Raw genomic sequence first — 20,792 nt, 5'->3', positions numbered from 1 at the left:
CTGTTGCCCTGGGTCAGCAAAGGGCATTTTTCCACGTGGAAATCCCCGGGTAACCCCTGCCCACATGCAACCCAGAAGAGCCTCTATCTTGCATGGGGAAAATACAGCCCATCTTCTGTGGTCCTAGGTTTCTGTATCTGAAATGCAGGGTTTAGGTCAGTTGGCTGCTCCTGTGACCTGGCCCAGCTGTAGAAGAACTGTGACTGTAGTGGCAGTCATGTGACCAAGATATTCCAGTGGGAGGAAAAGTTACTATGAAAAAAATAAAATCTTTGTATTCCTGTGTAATAGTACCTTTGTCCAAGTAGAAAGCATTTAGTTCCAGTGAGATACAGATAAAGGGATAAAGACCTTTAAATTTAAAAATGAAATTAGTACTTGCTGAACCCCAGCCATGTCTCCTGTTGACATGTTTGCAAACAGACATTGAATGTAGTTGCCTTTTATTTTTCTTCAAGAGACTATTTTAATAAATTTGTAAGTAATTTTGTTTAAGGTATGTTTTTCTGTCTGCTTGTGTACTGTATTTTGCTGCCCACACGCTTGATAAAAAAACGAGGTGTTAAACAGTCAGACATTTGTGATGCTCACACTGTGGACACCTGCCCTGGGGCAGGAGCATCTCTGTAGCAGTGTTGGGTGCAGCAGTGTCCCACAAGTTGTGCCTCTTGCATCAAGGGCAGCTTCTGGGTGTAACATGAGAGGCGATGCCTGTGTCTGTTATGTGAGTCTATGCACACGTGTGTGTGCATGCTCAAAGAGATATTGAGAGTTCTAGGACACTGAGAGTGGAAAAGGACCTCAAAAATCATCCAGAAAGCTGATTTCCAACTTGAGATTCTCAAGCTATTTTTGGTGTGTTAAGAAGCACACTTTAAAAACTTTTTCTGAATTTCTTATTGAGATAACGTAGCTTTATAACAGTATATAAGTTTCATGTGTACAATGTTATATTTCTGCTTCTGTATACCCTACAGTGTGCTGACCACCAAAAATTTAGTCTTGCTCCATCACCATATAGTCGATCGCCTTTAGCCGCTGTGCCCTCCCCCCAGCCCTTTCTGCTCTCGTAGCCACTACTCCCCTCCCCCCAGCCCTTCCTGCTCTGGCAGCCACTACTCTGTTCTCTGATTCTGTGTGTTTGTTTTTATTTGGTGTGTTCATTTACTGTGTTTTGGGAGGGGGTGTCTTTTATACTGGAGAAGGAAATGGCAACCCACTCCAGTGTTCTTGCCTGGAGAATCCCAGGGATGGAGGAGCCTGGTGGGCTGCCGTCTATGGGGTCGCACAGAGTCGGACACGACTGAAGCGACTTGGCAGCAGCAGTCTTTTATATTCCACATGAATGAGATTGTCTTTCTCCTTCTGATTTATTTCACTTAGCATAATACCATCGATGCCCATTCATGTTGTCACACATGGCAAAATACTGTTCCATTGTATACATATAGACCACATCTTCTTTATCCATTCATCCATTGATGGCCACTTAGGTTGCTTCCATATTTTGGCTATTGTAAATATGCTGCAATGGACCTAAGAGTCCCATTATATCTTTTCAAGTTAGTATTTTTGTACTCTATGGATTAAAAACCCAAGAGTGGGAGAGCTGGTTCATGTGGTAGTTCTATTCTTAATTTTTCTGAGGAATCTCCATACTGATTTCCAAAGTGGCTGTGGCAATCTACATTCCCACCAACAGTGCACCAGTGGTCCCTTTTTTCCACATCCTTACCACCAACACTTGCTATTTCTCGCCTTTATGATAACAGCCATTCTAACAGAAATGAGGTGACACCACATCGTGGTTTTCACTTGCAAGTCCCTAATAATGAATGATGCTGAACATCTTCTCATGTACCAGTTGCCTTTATGTCTTCTTTGGAAAAATGTCTGTTCACCTCTTCTGCCCCATTGTTTAATTGGAGCGTTTGTTTTGTTGTTGAGGCATATGAGTTCTTTACATATTTTGGATATTAACCCCTTATTGTATACATGATTTGCAGGAACCTTCTCTTGTTTCATAGATCGTCTTTCCATTTTGTTGATGATTTCCTTTGCCATGCAGAAGCTTTTTAACTTGCCATTTGTTTATTTTTGCTTTTGTTTGCCTGAGGAGACATATCTAGAAAGATGTTGCTAAGATTAATGTCAGAGAGCAAACTATCTGTGTTTTCTTCTAGGAGTTCTGTGGTTTCAGGTCTTACATTCAAGTTTTTGATCCATTTTGAATTGATTTTGTGTGTCAAGTTTCATTTTTTTTGCCTGTGACTGTCCAGTTTTCCCAGCACCATTTATTGAAGAAATTGTTCTTTTTCCAGTGTATGTTCTTTGTTCTTTCATTGTAAATTAATTTTATTTCTGGGCTCTCTATTCTCTTCCATTTGTTTGTATATTTTTCTGCCAGTACCATGCTATTTTGACTGCTATGACTTTGTAATATAGTTTGAAATCAGAGAGTGTGGTACCTTCAGCTTTGTTCTTTTTTCTCAGGATTGCTTTGGCTTTGTGTGTGGGGAGGGGGGTCCTTTTATGGTTCCATGCAAATTATAGAATTTTTTGTTCTATTTCTGTGAAAAACGTCCTTGGGATTTTGATAGGGATTGCACACGAATCTGTAGATTGTTTTAGGCAATATCAACATTTTTAAAACGTTAATTTTTCCCATCTATGAGCATGGAATACCTTCATTTACTTATGTCTTCAGTTTCTGTCAACAATGTCTTACAAAACAAAACAATGTCTTAAGAGTCTGGTATACAGGTCTTTCACTTCCTTAGTTAAATATATTCTTGGGCATTTTATTCTTTTTGTTGTGATTATAAATAGAATTGTTTTTTTTTTAATTTCTCTCTCTGCTGGTTCATTGGTAACATGTAGAAATGCAACAGATTTTTGTATGTTGATTTTGTGCCCTGCAACTTTGCTGTATTAATTTATTATGTCTAATAGTTTTTTTGGTGGCATCTTTAGAGTTTTCCATATGTCAAATTATGTCATCCACAAATTTTTAGTGACATTTTTACTTCTTCCTTTCTGATTTGGATGCCTTTTATGTCCTTTTCTTGCCTAATTGTTCTGGCTAGGACTTCCAATACTATTTTGAATAAGAGTGGTAAGAACAGGCATCCTTGCCTTGTTCCTGATTTTAGAAGGATAACTTTCACCAAGCTTTTCACCACAAAGTGTGATGTTAATGGGTTTGATGTGTATGACCTTTATCATGTTGAAGCACATTCTTTCCATATCCACTTTATTGAGAATTTTTTATCATAAATGGATGTTGAATCTTGTCAAATACTTTTTCTGAATCTACAGAGATGATCATATGTTTTTATCCTTCATTTTGCTAATGTTGTGTGTCACATTAACTGATTTGCAGGTGTTAAACCACTCTTGCAGTCATGGAATAAGTCCTACTTGATCATGGTGTGTGATCCTTCTTATGTATTGTTTGATTTGTTTTGCTAATAATTTTGTTGAGGATTTTTTCATCTATATTCATCAGAGATATTGGCCTCCAATTTTCTCTCTCTTTTTTTTTTATATTGTCTTTGTCTGGTTTTGGTATCAGGATGATGTTGGCCCCATAAAATGAGTTTGGAAATGTTCCCTCTTCAATTTTTTGGAGTAGTTTGAGAAGGGTGGATATTAAATCTTCTTTGAATGTTTAGTAGAATCACTTGTGAGGCTGTCTGGTTCTGAACTATTGTTTTCTGGGGAGCTTTGATTACTTTGAGCTTTTTAATTCAATCTCTATACTAGTGATTGGTCTATTCTTATTCTCCATGTTTTTATGATTTAGTCTTGAAAAGTCTGATTCTAAGAATTTGTCCATTTCTTCTAGGTTGTCCTATTTGTTGGTATATAGCTATTCATAATATTCTCTTATAAGCCTTTGTATTTCTGTGGTACCCATTGTTATTTATCCTCTTTTGTTTTATTTGTCAGAGCCTTCTTTCTTTTTTAGGTGAGTCTGACTAAAAGTTTGTCAGTTTTATTTATCTATTCAAAGCATTAGCTCTTAGTTTTGCTGATCTTCTCTATCATCTTTTTAGTCTCTATTTCATTCATTTCTGCTCTGATCTTTATTATTTCCTTCTTCTGCTGATTTTGGGCTTTGTCCTTTTATTTCTCCTTTGATTTTTTTCCATTGGCTCAATAGTTGTTCAGTGACATGTTGTTCATTCTCCATGTTTTTGTGGTTTTTCCAGCTTTCTCTTAGTTGATTTCTAGATTCTTACCATCGTTCTCAGTCTTGAGACTTGTTTTGTGTCCCAGCATACAGTCTCTCCTTGAGAAAAGTTCCATGTGCACTTGAGAAGAATGTGTGTTACATTCCTACATAGATACACATCCATCATATCAGGTCTAATGTTTCACTTAAGCCTGCTCTTTCCTTATTGACTCTAGATTATCTCTTGGTTGATGTAGGTGGAATCTCTTACTGTTGCTGTGTTGCTGCCGTTTTTTCTGTATAGATCTGTTAATAGTTGTTTTACGTATTTTGATGCTCCTGTGTCAGGTGCGTATATATTAGTAAGTTGTATCTCCTTATGAATTGTCCCTTTTTCATTATATATTGTCCATTTTTGTCTTTTGTTAACTTTACTGTCTTGCAATCTTTTTGTCTGATATGAGCGTAGCCCTACTTGCTTTCTTTTGGCTGCCATTTGCTTGGAGTATCGTCTTCCAATCTTCGATCCCTTAAGTAGCCCACATTTGACTATTGGGAGACTACCTGGAGTAAGACATAACTTTTATTTGCCTTTGGCAAGAATTAAGGCATTGTCTATCTCATGCTGCTCAGAAGTTCTGAAGCACAGTTATATATGCCTTTGATTAATACAAAGTGGTGAGAAAGTTAATCAGTTTTAAAAATGCAGTCTTGGGGAAAACTAGTTAAGAAAATATGAAAAATTTTACTTGAGGTGCAGCCTCTCATTTATTACTGTATGAGTAACAACCAGGATGTGTTCTTCTTAAGTTGTCTGTGTCTCAGAGAGAGATGATTTAGGGAAGTTGCTGAGCAAGTTGTTGGCACAACTAAGAGAGATTTCTGCTCTGTTCTTTTTCTCATTACTGTCTTTCTAGCTCATCAGGTACCACAGCCGGTTGGTTCACCACCACTCCTGTACCTTAGACGAATTGCAGTAAATAGGACCACGTCTTTTACAGACTCTGGCAACCAAGGCAGAACTAAACAGAAATCAGATTGTTTTCTCAGTTGAAATCAGAATTAAGTGTAACACGGATGAGTATTATAGTATTAGATCGGTGCAGAAGTAATTGCTCTTTTGCATTGTTGAACTTTGCCCTTTGATATTGGAGTACATTCTCAATGTGGTTATGTTATACATCATTTTGATGCATATTTCTCACTTTATGTTTTTTGCTAATGACTTATCACTTGCTGTGTATCTTATATTTATTTAGACTAGGGAAATGATGTTAGACAAAAAGCAAATTTGAGCAGTTTTCTTATTCAAATTCAAAATGGGTCGTAAAGCAATGGAGACAACTTGCAACATCAACAGTGCATTTGGCCCAGGAACTGCTCATGAACATACAGTGCGGTGGTGGTTCAAGACATTTTGCAAAGGAGAGGGGAGCCTTGAAGATGAGGAACACAGTGGCCCAGCCATCAGAAGTTGACAGTGACCAACTGAGAGCAATTACCAAAGCTGATCCTCTTACAACTACACGAGAAGTTGCCAAAAAATTCAGTGTTGACCATTCTGTGATCATTTGGCATTTGAAGCAAATTGCAAAGGTGAAGAAACTTGATAAGAGGGTGCCAAAGTGTTGTCTTCTCTTATCCTATGCAACAGCAGTGAACTATTTCAATTAGATTGTGACATGCAATCAAGATTGGATTTTATACAAAAACTGGTGATGGCTGGTTGAACAGAGAAGAAGATCCAAAGCACTTCTCAAAGCCAAACTTGCACCAAGAAAAGGTCATGGTCACTGGTAGTCTTCTGCTGATCTGATCCACTACAGCTTTCTGAATCCTGGCAAAAATGTTACATCAGAGAAGTATGCTCAGCAAATTGATGAGATGTATGGAAAACTGCAACTCCTGCCGCTGGCATTGATCAACAGAAAGGGCCCAGTTCTCATTGACAACACCTGACCAAACATCGCACAATCAGTGCTTCAAAAGTTGAACAAATTGGGCTGTGAAAGTTTGCCTCATCTGCCATTTTCACCTGACATCTTGCCAACTGACTACCACTTCAAGCATCTTGACAACTTTTTGCAGGGAAAATGTTTCAACAGCCAGCAGGAGGCAGAAAATGCTTTCCAAGAGTTTGTCAGATCCCAAAGCATGGATTTTTATGCTACAGGAGCAAACAAACTTATTTCTCATTGGCAAAAATGTGTTGATTGAATGGTTCCTATTTTAATTAATAAAGATGTGTTTGAGCCTAGTTATAATTTAAAATTCATGGTCGAAAACTGCAATTACTTTTGCTCCAACCTAATAATTCTGACAGAAGAGCAGACAAGGTGGCATAGTGAATACACTTCTCACTGGAGCTACCTTCTATCTTTAAAAATCAAAATTTTAAGGTATAACAGCTTAAAAAATATAATTATGCAAATTATGAATGAAAATTAATTATTATCTATTTGGGATTAAGATCTTAACATCATAAATCAAATAACAGCTGTGTAAAAAGGACTTTTTTAGACCAAATTTTTGTTTAAAAATTTCAAACTGTATCACATATAACAAATATAGAAATAGCTATTGGACTAATAATTCCCTAAGGTATATCGCACCCACCAAATTTCATCATGTCTAGAGTAAAACTGTATATGCATAACGTTTTATTTTCTTTTATTTATTTTTTCACTTCGCCTTTCAACAGTCATGAGTTAGAACAAATTTATTTTTTCTTCATATGACAGAAGTAACATGGTACAGTAATTGCAAGCTTCATTTCATATTCTGTCTTGGGCATATACTAATTAAATTATCTTAGCAAACTTACTTAATCTCTCTAAATATAAGCATTCTCATAAGTAATATAAATATTACCTTATAGTGAGATTTACTGCACTTAGTTTAGTCTGCGTTAAATATTCGCCTACCTGTTTGTATTGCTCCATGCAGGTACATAGTAGGTGCTTAATAAATGGTGAATCTCAGAATCAGAGTTATAGGACAGAGGGAACCACCTGACTGTAGTTTTGTTAATTTTTAAAGATATAATAACTTTACTGGGCTATAATTCACATATCATAAAATGTGTGCTTTTAAAAGGTACAGCTCAGTGTTGTTGTTTTGAGTATATTCACAGAGTTATGCATCCATCACTGCTAGACTAGGTCTAATTGTGTCTGCTTGTGCTAACATTTTCCTCACACTGAGAAGAAACCCCATACCTATTCGCAGTCACTCCCTATTCACATTCTCCCCAGCCACTGGCAACAGCTAATCTCCTTTGTGTCTGTAGATTTGCCAGTCCTGGATATAGAATCATGTAATACATGGTCTTTTGTGGGTGGCTTCTTAACATAATGTTTTAAAGGTTCATTGTTGTAGCAGCACTTTATTCCTTTTTATTGTCAAGTAATAGCCATTGTATATATATGCCACAATTTGTTTATCCACTTATCCATTGATGAACTTTTGAGTTGTTTGCACTTTTGGGTGTTATAATTAATGCTGCCATGAGCATTCATGTATGAGTTTTTGTGCACTGTTCATCTTTTTTGGACACATATCTAGGAATGGAATTGCTTGTATACTTTTATAACTGTGTGTTTTACATTTTGAAGAACTGCCTACTATTTTACAAACTCATTGACCCATTTTACGTTCCTACCAAATAATACACAAGGGCCCCAATTTCTCCATACAGTTGCTAGCACTTGTTATTAGCTTTTACTGTAGCCATCCTAATGGTTGTGAAGTGGTATCTTGTTGTTTTGATTGACTCTTTTTTTTGGATGACAAATCATATTGAGCATTTTTTGTGTGTACTCTTTGGCCATTTGTGTGTCTTCTTTAGAGAAATGTTTATCCATGTTCTTTGTCCATTTTTTCATTGAATTGTTTGTTTTGTTGTTGTTGAGTTGTAAGATTTCTTCATATTTTCTGGATGTTAAACCCTTATGAGACCCTTAGTATGTTTTCTAAATACTTTCTCCCATTTTGTTGGTTGTCTTTTCACTTTCTTGATAATATCCTTTGATGACAAAAGTTTTACATTCTGATGAAGTCCAGCTCATCTGGTTTTTGTTGCTTATGTTTTGGATGTCATATCCAGGAATCTATCATCATAACCCAAGGTCCTGATGATTTACCCCTACGTTTTCTTCTGAGTTTTATGTTGTTTAACTAGGTGTTTGATCCATCTTAAATTAATATTTGTGTATGGTATGAGGTGAGGGCATAGCATCATTCTTCTGCATGTGGATATCCAGTTGTCTGTCTCTGTTGGAGAGACTCTTGTGTCTGCATTGATTAGACTTGGCATAACTCCTATCTGTTTAAACCTTTTTCACCTCTCTCCAACATAGCCATTCACTACAGTCGTTCTAGTCCCTTTACTGTCTCTGGAACCTACAGTGTTTATCCGTTTGCCTCCTCATTTTTTGCCCAGAATCTTTTTTTCCTCCATGTTAAATGTTCTGATTTTTCCTAGTCCATACCAGACTCAACTTACGTCAGGATTCTTGAATTCGGAGCTTTTAATGCCATTCTCATCCTCTTACACTACAGTATAAGATGAGCAGGTTTCTAATCAAGTGTTTCTTAGGCCTCTGTCTCTTCCCTTCTTGTGGCCAGGAATCAGGCCTGATCCTCTCTATTTCCCATAGTGCTTATCCTGAGGAAATACTAAATAAATGAGTGAAACATAGTTGCGCTGTGCCTTGTATCAGTACATGATCCTTTTTGAGACATGAATTCACTGTCATCTGGTCTTACTGAGTAGGGAGCTGCCTCTGCAGTATCTAAAATAGAAAAAAAAAAAGAATTCATATCTTTCAGTGTGCTGAGGCCATTAGATACTCAGTAAACTGAGCTGGCATGTTGTTTTCCCTAACCAAGGCATTGTTTGGTATGCTTGGGAACAAAAATGATATGGAGCATGGAGAGAGAAAGACCCCTCAACCCCTGAGTGCAGCAGGGGGACTTTCTGTAAGGTTTTTAAAAACTATGTTCTAAACCAAATTGATGTTTTATTTAAAAGAAGTTGGGCCCTAGCCCATTTTTCATGAAACATGTAGGTCCCACATGAGGCTCGTTTAGCATGTCATCTATGTGACTGGCAGAAGCTCATGGTCTCTCCACCGAGGAAACTGGGGGAAATGGTGCCAGCACTTAATGCTGCCCCTGAGCTAATGCCTGCTGGCTCCATGGTAAACACGGGCCTTTTAATAGGCTGGAGACAAAGTGACATTCGGAAGAAACAACATGTCGACAATTTCCTTAATAAATTTTGTACGAACACATTATTTCCACCTAATGGAAATGTAGCTCTCTTAAATAATTGAGAGGCTATATTCATCAGTGGCAAGTTCAGCTGGGATCTTTGTGAGCTAGGGCAGTCGACAACCCCTTGGAAGCTGAGTAATTGATATTTTACACGAGTGGCTAGGCTAGTTTTCAGGCAGGCCCTGTGTGCTCCTGCAGCCCCCACATGTAGCCCTCCTCTGTGACCCAGGCTGTCACAAAGCAGCTCCACACCGAAGCTCCGGTTGCAGCCACTGAACTGCCCAGGCCAGGGGTTAGTAATGAATCCTTTCTAAAGTGGGAGCCAGCTTGGTCAGTTTCCTTCACTGTGGTTTCTTGCTGTGTCTGCTGACCAGCCACTGCGTTAGCACAAGGCCTTGGTTTTAGTAAAGAGCAATGATGGGTGACGTCCAGCATGCAGCTCATTTTTATGTGCCAGAAGATGGTAACGTGCTGAGGAATAACAACTACAGTGTTTGTTAAGTGAATGATGAGTGAGTGAATAAACAAGTACTAGAGGAGGCTGACAGGAGTCGTGACTAAGCAAGAGACTGAAGGTAGGGCAGGACTGCAGTGAGGGAAGGAAGAGTGCCAGGGAACACAGAGGTCAAAACATACACTGTTCTCAACAGACAAGAGAATCGGACTTCCTGTTCTCAGGGGCGCCTTTCTGAGGTCTGGGGTTGTGTCACAAAGGCTTCCAGGCCATGAGTGGGCTTTTGGCTCTGCCAACCACTTGTCCCATGGATGGGGAGAGAGACTGGGAAAACAGGGAGTCCTTGGGAAGGCAGAGGGAGGGGGCATTTTGTACCTCCCGTACCTCCTGGTGATTCACGTTGTTGCTTTTGGCCTTTTTGTACTCCTTAGGGAGCTGTGACCTTATCACAAAGAAGACTCAAATTGTTTAATTATTATTATTTTGTTTTAATTTGCAGGTTGTTCCTGAAATGACTGAGCTATTGAAGAAGAAATGAGTCATGACCATGTCTTAGGACGAAAATTGTATCAAAGTATATTCAGCTGAAATCATAGAAATTCATGGCTAATATAACAATCATCGGAAAGTGTGGAGAGCTACATTTCATAATTTGAGGAAAATTTCTAACAGACACCAAATGCTTTTTTTATGGGGTTATTATTATTTCTTAATTATTTGTGGTTCTAAACAGTTATTTTTTTGAAATTTTATAGCTCTGTAATACATAATAAAGCCTTTCCATAACTTTAAAACTATTACCGAAATATGCCTATCTTTGTAAAGGAAGAGAGATAATTGAAAAAACAGGAGTGAAAATTATTATTTTCTCTTGCTGGTGTTGTTCATGGATGGCTCTGTATTTTAGATAAAATTATAAACATGAATGTTCCCACCAGTCTAATCAACATAATCCAGTTGTTGAGACAAGGGAACTGGAGTGGTGAATTTAGAGTTAAAAAAGCATGGCCACAAAGTATGAATATTATCTTAAATATATTCCAGTCTCTAGAAAATCATAGCTAATGGGACAAAAGTGCACCAGCCTTAAACCTGAACCTGCTGAATGTATTTAGTTGACTTAAGTTGATTTAATTTTCCATTTCATTTTAAGATCTTGGCAGTTTACAGTTCTTGGTGTCTATAAATTAGAGGCAAGTGGAGAAGGGGCCACATTGAGACAGTATGGCCTCTTATGCTAACAGATAGCTCAATGCTATTGTAAATGTTAAAAGTCTTGCTCAGAGATGGCTCTGGCTTTTCTTTCGCCCTCCTGGTGGCTTCCTTTGGACTGTCTTAGAAAGCAGCCAGGCATGCACGTCGGCCACATGTGCGGTGAGTTCTAGCACTCTCCCATGCTGCCCTAGGCGGCCAGGCGCTTGTGTGAGTGCAACCCCAGGAACAGAGGCTGGTGAGGTCTGGGCCAAGACTGCAAGAAGGAGTGGGCAGGGATCTGGGGTCTTAGAAAGGCCAGGAGTCAGCAGGCGAGCTGAATGAAGAGCACTGCCACGCTGAAGCCGAGCCACAGAAGGTATAGTTGGTGACAAGAAAGATGGCAGGGAAGAGATGGGAAGTGACTAGTGATACACAAAGGGAGGGAGCAGAGGGCCCAGTCGGGCCCTTAGTGTGGCCAGCCTGGGGCTGATTAGTTGAATCCTTTTTTGATGCGTTATATTCACTTTCTGTGAAACACCCTTTGAAGTTAAATGTCACTGGCACTTCTGCCTTCTTGTAATGAAGTGAGAGGAGCAGCCAAGTAGTGCTCAGTGTTAGAACTGTAGGACCCTAGGTTGCAGAGCTGAGGGACCATCCGGCTCAGCCCCCTTGTACAGAGAGGGATCCTGTGGCACAGAGAGATGTGAAGGAGCTGAAGTGACTTGTCCAAGGCCATGTAATTTGACTTTCTCTTGCAGAAGTAATACCTGTATCTTGTTGCTATCTTTGAGGCTCTTCCCAAGGAGGCTAACCTTACTTGGGGCCTTTTCCATTTACGCTTCATCCCTGTGGGAAACCATAACTGGGGGGACAGGAGAGGAGCAGAAGTGGCGGTTGCAGAGGTGCCCAGTGTATACAGGGTGTGCCAGCTCAAGAAGGTCCATCCCAAGGGGTGTCTTGGTGTGGTTCTTAGCCTTGGGGTTGAACTGTTTGGTCTTTCTCCCTTTTGTCTTCCTCCTGTCACAACTGTCCTGCTCCAGCTTCAAGCAGCTGTTCAGTTAATTTACTGGATACAATTTATCATCATCATCATAGCATTAAGTAGGGGCTTCCCAGGTAGCTCTGTGGTAAAGAATCCACCTGCCAATGCAGGAGACCTGGGTTCGATCCCTGGGCCGGGATGAACCGCTGGAGAAAGAAATGGCAACCCACTCCAGTATTTTTGCCTGGAGAATCCCATGGACAGAGGAGCCTGGCGGGCTATAGTCCATAGAGTGTCAAAGAGTCAGACACAACAGAGCAACTGAGCACGCACGTGGCGCTTACTATATGTCACATACTAAACCCCTTCAGTCCTCACAACATCTGTAAGATAGATGCTATTCTTATCCCTGTTTTACAGATGAGGAAGCTGAGGCAAAAAGAGGGTATGTAACTTGCCCAATTTCAGACAGCTTACAAACGAGAGCCATGATTTGGAACCAGGAAGTTTGGCTTCAGAGCAGTGGCCTCACCAGTGTGTGTTTCTGCCTCACCTCTGCTGGAGGAACAGGGAGTGGCTGCATGGTTCCCTCAGGTAAAGGGCACTCGGTGCCTGGTCCCAGGTGGGCGGGGCACACACTCAGGATCCTAGTGGAGGAAGAGAGTTCGTATCCTGGGCTTGTCTTTCCAGCAGGAATTTGTTCAACTTAGAAGCCCCTGTAAGTACCCACTCAAAGTTTACCTTCAAAAGGAAGTTGTGTGAGACTGGGGCAAATTGTTAAAAACTACCATCTATGCCAGAAGGTACAATTTGACATGCCCCTTTTTTTTTTACTTGTTTAGTGTTCTGGGGGAAACCAAGCTGTCAGTTCCAAATGACAGCCCTACATCTTGGCTTGAGGATTGAGCTGTAGCTCTGGAAGCAGTCTAGGCAAAAGTGTTAGGAATAGCTTTCTTTGGGGTTTGTGTGTATGCTTCCTGCCTTTCTCCCCTAAGACCTTTGAGGTCTTAGGTTAATGTCATACAGTCCCCAGGAATTTGGCTAATTTGTCAGAACACGAAGTCCCTGAGAGGGCAGGAGTATGTGTGTAGGAAGGCAGCCATGTGAGGGCAGAGCTCATAGGTTCTTGAGGTCGTTTAGGTCAAGCAGATACTGGGAAAGACTGAAGGCAAAGGGAGAAGGGGACGGCAGAGGATGAGATGGTTGGACAGCATCACTAACTCATTGGACATGAATTTGAGCCAACTCTGGGAAAAAGTGAAGGACAGAGGAGCCTGGCGTGCTACAGTCCATGCGTTTGCAAAGAGTCACATGCAACCTAGCAACTGAACAATAAACAACCTCCTTACTATGGACAGTGAGGGCCCTGGTCTCAGCTCTCTGGCAGTTGAGAGGGTACAGAACCCAGCACTTCCCCTGGTCTCTCAGCAGTACATCGGGGCATATTCCCTTGGAGGCTCCCTGGCTCACCCAGCAGCTGTGCTGTGTGGGCCTCTGGAGCAAACACCTGGATGTCTGGTCTGGCCTCTGCACTGAGGTAGCTTGTGGTCCTGATGGGGAGAGCAGCTTGCTGCTGGGCTCTGAGAATACAGGCTGTTAGAGGCATAGCCCTTGCCCTCAAGATCTGCAGCTAGCAAGGAAGATGAGATGAGACCCAAGTGATTAGAAAAGCAGATAGCATGCAGTCAGCATGAACTGCACATACAGGGAGGGCTCCTTCAGGGGGCCAGCTGCGGTTATTCCTCAGGGCGTGGAGGTGTTAACATGAACACGAGAGGCAGAAGTAGAACAGATGAGAGTTCGCATGCCTGCTTGAGACAGTGACGGGCGGAAACACAGTGTCGGGAGAGGGGTTGAGGGTGACAGGTAGTTAAGGCCAGATTGTGGAGGACATTGGCTGGTAGGCTGAGGAGTCTGTTGTTTTTCCTCATGGGTCAGTGGTTCTCAAACTTTGCCCTCAAGGAATACTGCTGTTTCAGGAGCTGGGCCAGAGGTGGTACTGTGAGAGCTCCTGATTTGCAGGAAAAATTAATAGAATTTCCTAATCTAAGTCTTTCTTGCATCCTTTTTTCTAAAACTCCAGTTGCTGCTACATCTGATCCTACTATAATCAGGTTCCAAAGTGAATGAACTGGTAACAAATGGGTATTTAACTAAGGAGGTCAGTGGCCATTGGCCCTCCACAGCTTTTGTTTAGTGAACAGGTGTTGAGTACTTAAAAATGCTCTCTGCTGGTTGTACTATTCCTTGTTTATGTGTTAGAATTAACCGTGTCAGTATATCCAGAATCTTCCACAAAGAGCAGCATGACGTCCTGAGGCCCTGCCACCTGAACAGGTCTTTGGGAGCACCCTTCTGGCAACAGGGAGATGGATACTATACTAGCCTGTGTTGAGGAAGGCCTGTTACTTGATCTAGAGGAATAACATAAGCTGGTGGAGTGTTCAGGACAGACGGAGAGAGGAAGAAAAGATGGAAGCGATTAGGAGGCTGTTGCAGGAATCCTCTGGCCTTATGCCCTGAATAGGTTTGACTGAAAGCTCTTTGGGTACAGAATGGGTCCCCTGAGACTATGGAAATGGGTCCGGTATTATGGGCGAGGCTGGCAGAGAGTGGGGCTCGTCCTCCCAGGATAGTGCGGGAGCCACGCTGCCGGCAGAGCCTGGGCGTGTCTCTACTGGGCTGGGAGGCTTTGAATGAAACCCCAGCCGTAAGAGCTCTCTGTGCTGTTTCTGTGAGAAAGGGGAAGTCAGTTTGGTTGCATTTCACACCATCTCTCACGGGGCTAAGAGAGAGTTTTTGTTTTTGGTTCGTGTAAAAGTGTGCTTAAGAGGCTGGGAAACCCAGAGAACAGTATTGATTATAACAGATGGATTTGGTTAGCTGTTGCTGAACGAAAGGAGACTTGACTGATAACCTTGTTAAAAGCCCATTTAGGGTGATATATTGCTCCAACTTGTATAGACCTAGGGTTTAAAAAATATTTTGTGGGGCACCCACATGAAGAAGAGTTGCTGATAGTCCTTGGTTTATAATAGCACTCTCATGCAAGTTACCGCTCAGAGGTGGGAAGGGTAGGAAACTGAAGAAGGCAGGCTCTCAGGAGAAGTGATCTGCCCCAGGGCATAAAGCAGGTGGCAGAGCTGGACACAAACCAGAATTCTGGCAAATACTACTTGTTAAGAACCTACTAGGTGCATTATCTTTCCTTCTCTAATACAACAGTCCCCAAAGTGGGCATCATCACCCCTACTTTCTGGAAGAAGAAATGGGCTGAGCAGAGGCAGTGGTGAGATATGAAACCTGAGCTGACTCCAGGCCTGAAGAGCTTGGCCTTTGCACCGGGCTGCCCCCCAATATATTCCAGCTTCTCTAGGACTCTCTCCTCTGGTTTGCATTGTCTCAAAACAGCAAACTTGTCATAGGAGCATGGAAGAGTGATGGGTGATAGAAATAGGAATTTATTGGGAAGGAAGCTGGCGTTTACTTTCTTTGGTGCCCGGATTGGTGAGTAGTCAGGCTGTGGTGAGGTTTTCTCTGTCCGGGCTTCCCCATCTTTGCCTCCCACAACTGGTCTCGTGGTTTTGGGCACTCGAGTCCGGCTTGGAGGGCTGTTTCCCTTCCCAGTGTGGGGGCTGCATGGGGAACTGTGAGGTCTGGGACCTGGGCTGAGCACTGAGTGGGCTGCTCACCAGGACACTGGGGTTCTCATCCTGGTTCTAATATGGTCTCAGGGGTGCCCTGGTCACATTCCTTCTCCTTTTAGGCTTCATTTTCCTCATCTGTAAAATGGCAAATTGCACTTGGTAATCTTCCAAGATACCTTCAAGCTTCAACCTGTGTGAATGTGTTGGCAGATATCAAACAGCTTAGGAAAATGGAGACAAGAACCACTTTGGAGAGCTGTGCTGAGTGCTTTACAGACATTATTTCATTTAAGCTTCATAATAACCCCACGAGGTATTGTAGTATTCTCCACTCTCCAAATAAGAAAACTGAAGCTTACAGAGCTTAAAACGCTTGCCAAAGGATTCACAGCTAGTGAGTGGTGACCTTAGGCTGAAGTATACCCTCAACCACATGCCATAACCTGAGTTCCTCTCTGGGAACACAGTGTGTGTGCATGCTAAGTCGCTTCAGTCATGTCCAACTCTGTGACCCTGTGGGCTACAGCCTGCCAGGCTCCTCTGTCCACAGGATTCTCCAGGCAGGAATACTGGAGTGGGTTGCCATGCCCTCCCCCAGGGGATTTTCCCAATCCAGGGATCAAACCTATGTTTCTTATGTCTCCTGCATTGGCAGGCAGGTTCTTTACCACTGGTGTCACCTGGGAACCCCCTGGGAACACAGAGGATGTGTTCCTAGTCCAGCCTGACTGGGACCAGTTTCAGTGAAGGGGAGAAAGATGAGACAGCTGAGCTGAGTTCAGTCAAAATCAACCAATAACGAAGCATATCCCAGGTGAAAGGCCCAGCGTGGCCAAGGCACAGAAGCACCAAGAACATGACGCAGTCTGGACTCCAATCCCTCCGTCCCCTTTTAGCCTGATTCCGCCATTCTAAACCATTCTCTGCTGAGGGAAGCAGGGGGCTTTGTACTGGATCTGGTCTGTACACTGGCTTACTTTTGTGGCATTTAGCAAACCCAGGTCCAAGAACACCATGCCTCTTCTTTATGCAGTGGGGGTGGAGGTGAGCCTACCTAGTTATGAGGCCTAATTGATGTTGGGGAGGCTCCTAGAGCGCTTGGTGAAAGGTGCCCTGTAAATCTCAGACACTGAAGAGTTCTGCCACATTCATCACAGTGTTTAATGTCCTGATTGATCTCCAGGGTAGTCAATTTCATTTGCTTGTTTCAGGATGAATAGGCAGCCTGCTCCCCTATGCTATAGCCTGGGGCTCTGCATAAAATTATGCCAGCGCTGTCTCTTTGGTAGTTTGCAATAAATTTAGCAGCAAATGTTCCATCATTTTCTTTGGATAATTAAATTAACTATTCACCAAGAGACAATACTAAACTTTTCAGTGCTGGAGCAAAGGGAAAAAAAAAATTCAGAGTAGTTATGAATTCATCATTCAGTTTATGCCATGGAAATGTAGGTTTGGGGTTTATACTGGGAAAAGGAGAGGAAGGCAGATAAGGTGCCTCCCGGAACAGCAGTGCTTTAACTCAGGGTGACTCTGGGGCATTATTTATGGGGGAACCAGTGGGGATATATGAGCAGGGTGAGCTCAGGAGGAGCAGACAGTGCTTGGGAGTGGGGGTGGGGCACACGTCCTCTCAGCCCCTTCAGCCACCCTCTTCTCGCACCAAACTATCAGCAGCAGCAAGTGAAATAACTGAGCTTGTCCTGGGCAGCCTTCCCCAGAACTGCTGAACGTGGATAGGGAGCACAACACCCAGGCATCCATTATTAATAAGGATGATGTCTGTTTGTGTCTCCCTTGAAACATTCTCAAAGGGCTTTCCCTTCCATTATGTTGTTAGCTATCCCAGCAGCCCTCACAGGGGTGGGTGGGGGTGGAGGGATGAGAGTTGTTATTCCTGCTGTACAGGGCAAGGATGCAGATCCATGGATTCGCTGGGGGCATACAGCAAAACAGAAACGGGGTTGAGCTGAGAATCTGGGGCTTTGGCACACACCCTGTGTGCACCACAGCAACTGGGTGGAGGGTGGAGGTGGGGTATCCCTGAGATGTCCTATCAAGCCCCCAGAGTTGTTGGGTATCCTTGTTAAGCAACTCTGTGCAGGGGTCCTGTTGATTTGATAGAAAGATGTGCTAAGTCACCTCAGTCATGTCCGACCCTTTGCAACCCTGTGGACTGTAGCCCGTCAGGCTCCTCTGTCCATGGGATTCTCCAGGCAAGAATACTGGAGAGGGTTGCCATGTCGTCCTCCAGGGGATCTTCCCAGCCCAGGGATCGAACCCGCATCTCTTGCGTCTCCTGCTTTGGCAGGTGGGTTCTTTACCACTAGTGCCACCTGGGAAGCTTCTTTCTAAGGTGGCTTCCTTGGACCTCAGCTCACAGAGAGTACAGCCCCACTCTTAGTCTCTTTAGAGACGAGGAAATCAGAGAGGAATGTGGGGGCAGCACCAGGGCAGGAGCTTCAGTCAAGAGCCTGGCGTTGAAAGGTGTTGCTGAGCTGAGAGTCACGGACGGAGTGAACAGCCACCATGCTGAAGGGAATCCCAGGCCACTGGCCTCTAATTAATTGTACAGGATCTGTGAAAAACTCTTCTGTGTGACCTGATCTGAACAACCTAGGTTTGGGTTGGAGGGCTGATTGGAGAGGAGCCGGCCATGTCACTCAGGGAAGGCCTTACAGCTCCCCAGTCCCGGTGGACTGTGAGCCAGGCCTGCAGGGTTCTGACCACGCTGCCCTGGGGGCCGGCCACCAGCATTGCTGACTCTGAGCCTTGTCTTGGCTGCCAGGTTTGGCACGTCAGGGAGCCAGCCAGGCCATGGGACTGGCTCCTCTCCAGCTTCAGTGGCAAGGCGGAGCCGGGAGGCTGGCCCTGCGGGAAGGGCCACAGGGCTCTGCAGGGAGGGTGGGCAGGTCCCTCCAGCCTGAGGAGCCATGCAGGCTGACCGCTCCCTCTCTGGCTCTCCTGATGACACCTGGTTTAATTCCACGAAGTTCGGCTTGCCACATCCAGCATGGCATCTAATCCCAACAGACCTGGGTTTGAATTCTGCTCCTAGTTCAGCTGTATGCCCTCGGACAAGTCATTTCATAAATCATCCTCTGTCTCTGTAAAGCAGGGAAGACAGCACCCACTTTGCAAGACTGTGTTAGAGAGGGAAGACCACAAAGATCCCCCCAGCACAACAGCAAGTGAGTAAGTGGGAGCCATGTTGTGCCCACCATCTTGTTGGCTTACAGGAGGCAGCAGCTGCTACTGGGCCCGCCTCCCTTCTGAGCGAGCCCCAGAGGGCGCTGACTGAGCAAGTCCACGAGCAAGGAGCGGGTCTTTCCCAGAGCGGCACACCTCCCAGGGAGGGCTCGGGCTCCATCTCCACTGGCGCCCAGCTGCCCACCAGCTATAACTCTGGGCTACGGCACCCGGGGGAACCGTGAAAGCCAAAGCTTTTACTCTCCACCTCCCGCTCTCCAGGCTAAGCCTCCACCCCGCGCCTGTCCTCAGGCAGGTGAGTGGCTTCCTCTGTCTTGCGCGCCCTCTTCCTGGTGACTGTGGACTCTGTCCTCAGAGAGGTCAGACCACGTCTAGTCCCCATCTGCTTGTGCAGCAGCTCTGACCCTGCTACTGCCTGGGCAGGCGGGAAGGTAACCGTGAGTGCTCAGGCAATTTCACCTCACAGCAATCTGTAAATGCCCTAAGAAACCAGCTGTTAAAAGTGGGACTCTTCTGGGTGGGGAAACTGAGGGAGAGAGTGGGGCCACTTGCCTATCATCTTACCCCACTGCTCTCCTCCCAGCCCTTTTCTCTGGAGAAGTCCAAGCAGAGGTGACTACCAGCTAGCCATGGGGGTCTCACCTCCAGCAGAGGACAGGCTCATTTACTTGACTGGGTGGCCAGCACTAGCCCATGAGCTGGGGCAACGGGAACTCAGCCAAGAGGGCATCACGGCTCAGCAGGCTGAGCCTGGCCAAGGAGGGTAGCTGTTTCTAGTCTAGCAGATGCAGACCACTAAACAGATCCCGCAGCTCCTGCCCCAGAGATTATAAATCATGTAATGCCCTCCAGCCCATATGTGACAAACCCAGGAGTGACCACTTTGCTTTCAAAAGCTCTACAGCTTGGGAGCCCCAGCACCTAGCACACTGCCAGGCAGATATGAGCTCGTTTCAGTGCCTCTCTTGTTAGTGTGTAACCTCAGGGAAGTTTCTTAAACCTCTGAGCCTTGGGTCGTACACCTGTAAAATGGGCCCAGTGATACCACCTCACAGGGCCACTGGAAGGGTTAAAGGAGCCCAAGGGGGTAGAGGCCTTACAAAGTGCTCAGTCATGGCAGCTGTGAATAACTCTGCTGCTGGTGATAGAATGCCTCAGATTACATCCCAAAACAAGCTCCATTTGACACTGTTCCCTTTAACATCTTTTTTGACAAATGCTGATCTTCCCATGAATAAGGAGAATGTTTTTTGTGGCCTGGGGGCCGGCAACCAGCCCATCTAGGAGCAGTGACCTCACCAAGATATTCATTTGAGGCAACGGGAGCCCTTGAATTGAAAAATAAAATTATCTTCCCTTTTTCTTCTGGGCGTCGAAAACAAAACATACTCATAAACAAAACCCCTTGGAGGCTCTTCAGCAAGGGACACACTGATCAGGCTCAACAGCCCGGGTTGGAGTTTGGGGAGCTGACACACTGGTGGAAGAGGTGGGGTCAGAGGCTGGGCCTGGGCCTCAGCAAGGCTGTGAGGGGTCTGGGGCAGGGGCCAGCATCCCCAACTGCTCATGGGGAATGAGAAGGGGGCTAGCATTCATGCACACGGCCAGGTGGATGGTGACACCCGGCTGGGAACCTAGGAGGAGCAGCAGGCTGCGAGCAAGACCTCTTGCTCAGCTTTGGGCCTCTTGAGATCCCTGAGGAATGGAGCCCTGGGTCAGGGAGCTGTGTCTGGGAGTTGCTCGCAAGGAAGACAGAATTCTGAGCTCCTCTGTGGTGGGGAGGAGAAGGTGAAGAGGAGGTACTGGTCCAGAGTCACACAGCCAGGCAGTGTGAGCGCTTCCCTCCTGGGG

The 20,792-nt window shown here is 44.2% G+C and overlaps 1 protein-coding gene across 1 annotated transcript in view; it reads left to right on the top strand.

Moving 5' to 3' along the window:
- The window catches only part of ETFA (electron-transfer-flavoprotein, alpha polypeptide), a 70,158-nt gene extending 59,453 nt beyond the window's left edge, over positions 1 to 10,705 (top strand). Inside the window, exon 14 of the mRNA XM_010843407.1 lies at positions 10,408 to 10,705. Within this exon, the coding sequence (XP_010841709.1) occupies positions 10,408 to 10,446 (39 nt within the window). The 3' untranslated portion in view covers positions 10,447 to 10,705. The remainder of the gene's footprint in view (positions 1 to 10,407) is intronic.
- The last annotated feature ends 10,087 nt before the right edge of the window (positions 10,706 to 20,792 follow it).

This window comes from Bison bison, unplaced genomic scaffold, assembly GCF_000754665.1.
Source record: "Bison bison bison isolate TAMUID 2011002044 unplaced genomic scaffold, Bison_UMD1.0 scf7180017864181, whole genome shotgun sequence".
Lineage (NCBI taxonomy): Eukaryota > Metazoa > Chordata > Mammalia > Artiodactyla > Bovidae > Bison > Bison bison.
The sequence above is the reverse complement of the archived record's forward strand: the minus strand, read 5'-3'. Positions and strand labels throughout refer to the sequence as shown.